Here is an 8,534-nt window from a genome sequence, read left to right on the forward strand (position 1 = left end):
CTTCCCACTTAGGCAAGCCATCTATACCTTTTGGAATTCTATACATCCTTCCAGCCCATAATAAGTTTGCTTTTTCATGAATTCCTTTTATAATCAAATGTGATTTGTGCCCCCTTCCTATCCTACATGGCACTTTTTCTTTTATATTTTTCTTCTTTTTTTTTTTTTCAGTGAAACAAAAACTTCTTTTTATTGTATAAAGTAATAACCATTCTTACTATGAAACTTCCACTCAGTGTTGAAGAAGAAATAAAGAAGCACGGAAGTAATAACATGGGATTATCAGAAAACCTGGCTGATTGTGCTGCTGCTGGCAATGGTGATGATGGACTAATTCCACAAGAAAGAGAAGAAAACCTGAAAAGCAGCAATTTCCTAGAACGGAGAATGAAGAGTATCACAGGTAAGCCTATGGCAACATTTAACAGGAGATAATTATGTGCTATTACACTAATCCTAATTTGGGCTTTTATAGTGAACAAGTTTTATACTTTTACTAGAATGTTCAGCCTCACCTGGTAATCAGAAAAATGAAAATCAGCAAACAATGTGTTACCATTTTTTCCAATCATTGATGATTTATTTGAAAAATAACCAGTATTGGCAAATGTGAGGGAAGGGCATTTTCTTTTCTTTTTTTGTGAACTTTTATTTTAGCTTCAGGGTTACATGTGCAAGTTTTCTTTATAGGTAAAGTGTATCATGAGAATTTGGGGTACAGATTTTTTTTTTTAACTTTAAGTTCCGGGATACATGTGCAGAATGTGCAGATTACATAGTTACACTTGTGCCACGGTGGTTTGCTGCACTTATGAACCCGTCATCTAGGTTTTAAATCCCGCATGCATTAGGTATTTGTGCTGATGTTCTCCTTCCCCTTGCCTCTCACCCCTCACAGGCCCCAGAGTGTGTTGTTCCCCTCTCTGTGTCCATGTGTTCTTATTGTTCGACTCCCACTTATGAGTCAGAACACTGCATGGCGCTTTCTATTACCTTTAGTTTCCTTTATCTTGTTCTATAGTTATTGTCTGTTAATTTGCTCAGTTAGATCAACTTTTTGAGGGTAGGAACAGGAACATTCACCTCCATAGTTCCCTTATTTTACATGTAATCAGCAAAAGGAAGAGGCCCTAACATACAGTCAAGAAATGTTTGTAAAATGTATCAATACTTTTTTTTTCTAATAGTAGGGGTGACTTTTTAGATGTCCTTAAGACTGTTGGTAAGGAACGCAAAATTTATAAAAAGAAGAAAGAAGGAAAAAGAAACACAAGCTTATTGTTTCTGTGGAGAGCATCTGTTATGTAAACTTCTCTGGAAAACGGGCTACATAAAAGAGGAGATACATTCAATCTACCAAGAGATTAAGAAACTTCCAAGATTCTGGACAGTGGGTCTTTTGAGTAGCACATATTTGAAATTGTAAAAAGTGTGAGTGGGATTCAAGGAGACAGGGTGCTGTCCTGTTCAAAAAAAAAAAAAAAAAATTCTCGAGTGCTTAAGGTATGGGGCTTAGCACAGATAAACATTTTTGAATGAAGGGTATGTACTTGGAAAATGGCAGGCCTTCCTGGCCTGGGGCAGGTGGAGGCAAGCCAAGACTGGCTAGGAATCCTGTCCATTCAGAAAACAGAGGGCTGCTTCCTTGCTTTTCAGGTATTTTGAAGTTTTTCATGGGTTGCGGTGACACCAGTGGGGGCAAACAAAGAAAGAAAAACTTAAGTTGGATTTAAGCTGGGTGAATGAGTTCATTGCATACTTTTCCTGTGTTGAAATGTTTTTGTTTTGTTTTGTTACTGAGACACAGGAAAATGACCAAAATGTAAATCTTCAATCTTAAATCACTGAGAGAGCTGAGATAAAGTAATCTTTGATGAGAACTTCCTTGCACAGTGCCTAACACAGAACACTTAATAAGTATTTTTTAATAAATGTAGACTAGGGAATCAGCTGTTAAGTGTTCACAAACATAAATGTTTAAAAACTAAAAGAAAACGTAATCTTGCAAATTAATTTTCAATAAATCTTTTACCCTCCTGGAAAACCTTTGTTCTGTGCCACATAGTTTTTTTCTTCTCTATACTATACAGTTGCCAGTAACTGTCGAAACTGTAAAACTCAAAACAAATAAACATAAATACTGACTAGAAGGGAGAAAGAAAAGCCAGGAGCCAAAATGCTCTGAAATCTAGAGATTCTGTGCCTAGTGAAGAATACCTGTCACTTCAATAATGCTTTCTTTTAGGATTATTTGACTGATCTCCCTTATCAGTTGAAGAAGTTGACACTTAGTTGTGAGTACCTTCAGATGTCCAGAGAGGTTTGTGTGCAGGGAACGTTTGTCATATTCCTCAATGGTCCATGATGGGTTCTTTTTTCTTTCTTCCATAGCTTCCTCCAAACTTAGGTCACCATAGAGTGGGTTATTCTTCATAACTGATGACATGGATGGTGGAGGGCTATCAGCAGTAACAAGGCTCTCTGCACTGGATCCCCTAATTCGCTGAGCAGCAATATTCTTCTTTTCCCTCTAAGAGGCAAAGAAACAAGGCATCTCTTAGCAACGGGCCTTCTGATAGTAGGGAATGCAATGTGAGATAACTGCACCTGATAATGTGCTGATTTTGTGCAGAAACCCAACAGATTAGGACAATGAATGAGGAAAGGATTCTATGGTTTCATTTGACCTAGAAATCTAACATCAATTGAGTTTTTTCTTTTTGTGTGATCTTGAACAGCTTTACTAATCATTCATTAAAATGCTATTTTATAACTACAGAGAAAGAGCCTTGTTTACTCTCAAATTCAAATAGTAGAATTCTGAACAAAGCCAACTTTTCTCAGGTTACTTGCATTGAGATTTAATGACATTTTATTTATCTCTATTTTTATATTCCATGACTTATTAAAATAGTATTTAATATTGCTATGTTAATCCAGCAAAGTCTAAATTAAAAGACATTTTAGAGATATGCCTCGACTTTCACAAATACTATCATGGCTCCCGTTTCAGACAGCTTTGAAGTCGAAGCTAACTTAGCACTGTACGTGTAATTTAGCATCTGTGTGTGTAAAGGCTGTTATATAGCTCTAATACTGACTTTCAGGTTTTTAAAAACTTTTTAAATTGAAGCATAATATGCATATATAGAAATACATAGCTCTATAAATTCTTGCAAACCAAACAAACTCAAGATTCAACATCCAGACCTAGAAACATGACATTACTAGCACACCTCATGCTCCCTTCCAGTCACCCTCCCTCCCCCTGCCCAAAGCATAGCTATAATAGCACCCAAATTCTAACAGCATAGATTCGTTTGGACTCATCTCATATTTTCTATAAATAAAATCATATAATGTGTGCTTTTCTGTGTCTGGCTTGATCTTCAGACTTTTACTTTGTTTTGTTTTCTTCTTAAGTGTATCGAGCTATCATGAAGGTAGAAATTAAAAATGTGTTCATTTTGGAAATTAAAATTTGTTCATTGGTCAAATACAAATTGAGAAGAATCAAAAAGCTTATAGAGTCATGTTTCATTTGTCATGGGACATCAAGAGAGGGATTGCATATAAGTTAATATTAGATAATCTTTTATCTTTAAAAAGAAGTGGTTCATTTCCTTAATTTACAGATATTTTTCAGTAAATGTATGTCATGTATTTTAGACACCCAAAATGGAGAATATTTAATAGGAAGTTTATTCTTCTGAGTCATATTTATGATTATTTGATGCTGTCAACATTTGTTGGTATATAGGTCATATTAATTTATATTACATAAGCTAAAGTTGTAAACTGTTAAATGTAGTTTCCTTCTGAAATGGCTAGCAGGAAAAAAAATCATCTAGATAAAATCATTCCCATTCTCTTCGGTGTTGGATTTCCCTAATTTTCTTAATCCATGCATTTTTCACATTCTTAGAGCTCAACTTGCAGACACCTCTCTGACTTTAATAGGTCCTTGGTCTGCTCAAAGTCAATTTATATTCTTTAAAACTGAAGTTTGCATTGAAATAATAAATCTTCTTGGCTTAGCATTTATCTCAAAGATAGATTGCTTGAAAAGTAATGTTTCTGAATTAAGCAAAAGTAATTTGATAAGAAATGTAAATGGTATGAGCTTAGCATAATTTTTACTTATTTTTTTTCTTCAAGCTAGGCATCTTTGATCATCTCTGAAGAGGGATAATTCTCCTGACATTGACAAATTGGCTTTGTCAGATTGTCTTCTACACTGTTGGTTAAGTTTCTTAAATAAGAAAGATCTATACATGAAAATACAGTTTTGGGGAGATCAAGAAAAAAAGTACACACTCTATTACAATGTATATAGACTTAGAAAATCTAATGTGTAAAAATAGCAAAATACTCAGAGATACATTTTAAAAGAACATTCAAGCTCTTATTTCTAGATGATATTTTTGAAAGTTGTGAGGTTTATTATAGATCATAGTACTATTTATTTTTGCACTGCATGTGAATTTTATGTCTGAGAGACAGGCGAAGAAAAATTAACAGTATAAATTTATTATGAATTTAATCACAAAATAAGCAATACTGATTTTGGTTGAGCTTTTATTTGAATCTTGATAAATTTTTTAAAATAGCTTTCAGAACATCAACAACAAAAAACCCTTCACTCTATCGCACAAGAAAGAATACATTTACCACAGGAAAACTCAACAGTAATTCAATTACTTTAATTACTTGGGCACTAAAATAAATTACATTTTAACATATTTATTTAAAAAAGGTAACACTTTAAAATCTACCTAGGTTTTTCTGTATTAAGCATAACTTTGTTCATTTATCATTTATACACTTTAATCATTATATACTCTATGTGAAGTAAACTACAATTCAATAAAGAGAGATAGAAGGCATTTTTGAACAAATAAAATTAAGTGTACAAAATTAATAGGTTATTGTAAAAACTCTAAAAATATAATTCAGGAAGAAGAAAGTTGATAACAGATGTTTAAGATACAAGAGAAATTTGAGAGAGAAAGAGAGAGAGAAAGAAAAAAACTGATAAATGTGTCTGTGAATCCAGGCAAGCATTGATTTAGGTGAAATAGAGATAATAGTAATAATCACTAATTTGTGAATTTTAAAGTAAGAGAAATGAACACACTGGAGTATAGTAAGTTTAACACAGATTTTTTAATTAGAAATTTTTAAGAAATAATTTCAGTGAGGATATAGAGATATTGCTAACAAGCAAAGAAACAATGTACAGCTTCCAAGTCACCAGAGCAGTAGGAAAAAGATGAAGACTAAACAATCTTTAAAAAGGCTCAAAAAAAAGAATACAGGTGGAAAATCTCAGAACCATAGAAAAACAATTATAAATAATCACATTAAATGTAAATGGAATAAACTCCCTATTGCAGTGACAGAGATTGTCAGATCAGATTTTTAAAAAAGAATTAAATTATAAAATATTTACAACAGAAATGCCTAAAATATAAAGATTCGGAAAGAATTAGAATAAAAAAATATAAAAATTTATACTAGGCAAATATAAACAATGAGAACTGGGTGTTGTGACTGACGAAATGCTCACTCATTTTGTTTCCACTTTCTAAGCACGGAGGATATCTGCTTTTCCTAATCTGTTTTTGATTTTATATTGGGGCCACATGTTTTATGTCTAATGACATGTGGATGAAAGACCATTTCCAAGTCTGCCCCTTGAAATCTTCCACATGATTTTGGCTCACTTTCTTTTTTTATGATACTATACACATCTCAGGACTCTTGTGAATGTGCTCTATATAGCAGAAGATGATTATACATATGTGATGATATATATATACACACACACTAGGTGATACATATGGCATATATAATATATTCATATACCATTATGTATAAATATACACACATGTATGTATGTGTGTATATACATATATGTTTGCATGTATATATATATTTTTACTGGGTTAAGCCTCACTAGATGCTCAGCAGACCTAATGAAACTCAAATTTGACCAGTAAAATTCCTCGCAAGATCCTTGGCTTAACCTTTCCCTTTCTTATTTAAAGCTTAATAGAGATTCTGATATTGTAGAGCCTCAAGGAGGAAGGAGCTTGGATTCTACTCAAAAGTGAGTCTCCTAGGACATCTATAACATATACATCGGGCCTTGTGTGAATGAAACATATATTAAGTCACTAAACATTTTGGTATATTTGTTTCCATGACATATCTTAGCTAGACTAACCACCAAGACACACACACACACACACACACACACTAGACAAAATAGACATGGTCAAAAACTTTGCTAGATATAAAGAAGGTTGCTAGAAAATGAATAAAGTTAGTTAACATTAGTAAAATATTGTCATTCTAAACTTGTATGCATCTAATAAAATAGTCTCAACATTTATAAAACAAAACTTAATTACATGGAGAAATTTATACATGTAAATTTCTCAAGCATGCAAAACCATCATTAAGAATTAAGAACCTGGATGAGATTGGAGACTATTATTCTAAATGATGTAACTCAGGAATGGAAAGCCAAACATCATATGTTCTCACTGATAATGTGGGAGCTGGGCTATGAGGACACAAAGGCATAAGAATGATGCAATGGACTTTGAGGACTTGGAGGGAAAGTGGAAGGGGGTGAAGGATAGAAGAGTATAAATACGGTGCAGTGGATACTGCTTGGGTGATGGGTGCACCAAAATCTCATAAATCACCACTAAAGGACTTACTCATGTAACCAAATACCACCTGTACCTCAATAACTTATGGGGGAAAAAAGGATAAAGAAGATGTGAGCCATAAAATCAAAAGGTTTGTTCAAGTGACATATATAGATATCTTTATTAAACAATTGAAAATATTCATTTTAAAAATATACACTGAAAATTTTACAAAATTGATAACATCTTAAATTCCAAAACAAATTTCAAAGATTCAGTATTACGTGGACCATGCTTTTCGACCATTGACAACTTAGTTATAAATCTAGAAATCATTATCAAAAACATAAAATAACACATTCTGCTGACATTTAAAAATACATTTCAAAGAAATAATAATAAACATTTTAAAATTTAGGACAGAATGAAAGTGAGAAATGCTACATTCCAAAATTGTTGGCTGGATCTGAAATGGTATTTCGAGAGAATATTATGGGCACATATGCTTGCATTATAAAGCAGAATGAGAAAATTAATGAGGTAGTAAGCATGAATTCAATGTCTTAAAATTAAAGCCATTGAATTAATATAATAAAACAGTCAAAATGAAATCATAAATATAAAGACAGAATCAATACATATTAAAGAGAATAAGTATATACAATGGAGAAGATAAAGCTGAAAGCTATTTCTTTGGAAAAATATTTAAAATATCTCTGGCAATACTGCTCAAGAAAAATAATAGAGACACAAATCCACCCAGTTAGGAATGGAAAGGGGAACTGACAAGAGACACAGCAGAGATTAAGAAACAATCAGAAAATAAACTGAGCGACTTTAAACATTTATGTGCAGTTGGACAATTTCTTACATAATGTAACTTACCAAACTTATTGAGGAAAAAATAAAAAAATTAACAAACATGTGATAATTTGACTAGTCGAATCAATAGTTTTAAATCTCCTCCAAACATACACATTTAAGAACAGCAGGCCAGAGGGTTTTACAGTCAACTTCTATAATTCTCAAAATACATAATTTCTTAGTCAAATTCTTCCAGAAAATAGGAAAAGGAACAATTCCCAGCTCACTTTTGAAATTAGTATAAACTTCAGATGAGGGCAGTAAGTGAAAGAAAAGTATAAGCCAATTTCTCTTATACACATAAATGCAAAATTATAAATGCAATATTGCTGAACAGAATACTACAATATGTACAAATTATATGTAACAAGATAAAACAGATTTTTACCAGGGAAAGATGTTATGCCAACAGGATGGTTTAATATTAATGAAATTTACCACATTAACAGGAAAAAAAAACATTAAATTTTACAATAGGCCAGAAAAAGACTTTGAAAATATTCAAACATATTCAAAACAAACACTCTTAGTGAACTAGAAATGGTAGAAAATTTTCTTAAGCTAATTAAGGGAATGGGCCCCAAACTTACAGAACACAGTTTACTTAATGGTTTAATATTAGAAACACTTATTTTAGTTTCAGAATTAATACAAGGATGCTAGTAATCACAATGTCCATATAATTTTGCAGTGGAAGTTCAAAGCAATGCAAAAATAATAGAAACATAAGTAGATAAAAGAAATAGGGTTATAAATAAACAAATAGCAGATGACATGGTTATCTGCAGGGATGTTTATGGGGAAAATAAGAGATTTTATTTCCTGGATTCAAAATCAGTATGTAATGATCTATTGTATGCATGAGTAATGCTCTATTATAAAACATGACTTAAAATGTACTATTATCAAGAGAAAAAATAATATAAGTATTTAGATATAAACCTAGCAAATTATATGGAATAGTTCTTTGTGGAAATTAAAGATATTATTGAAGGCCATATGAAGAAC

General features: G+C 32.1%; 1 protein-coding gene across 1 annotated transcript in view; it reads right to left on the reverse strand.

Annotated features, from left to right (window-relative positions):
• Positions 1 to 8,534, reverse strand: part of KIAA1024L (KIAA1024-like ortholog) — a 30,445-nt gene that overhangs the window by 7,679 nt on the left and 14,232 nt on the right. The window contains exon 2 of the mRNA XM_011981188.1: positions 2,303 to 2,530. Within this exon, the coding sequence (XP_011836578.1) occupies positions 2,303 to 2,530 (228 nt within the window). The remainder of the gene's footprint in view (positions 1 to 2,302; positions 2,531 to 8,534) is intronic.

This window comes from Mandrillus leucophaeus, unplaced genomic scaffold (genome assembly GCF_000951045.1).
Source record: "Mandrillus leucophaeus isolate KB7577 unplaced genomic scaffold, Mleu.le_1.0 Scaffold221, whole genome shotgun sequence".
NCBI classification, from domain to species: domain Eukaryota; kingdom Metazoa; phylum Chordata; class Mammalia; order Primates; family Cercopithecidae; genus Mandrillus; species Mandrillus leucophaeus.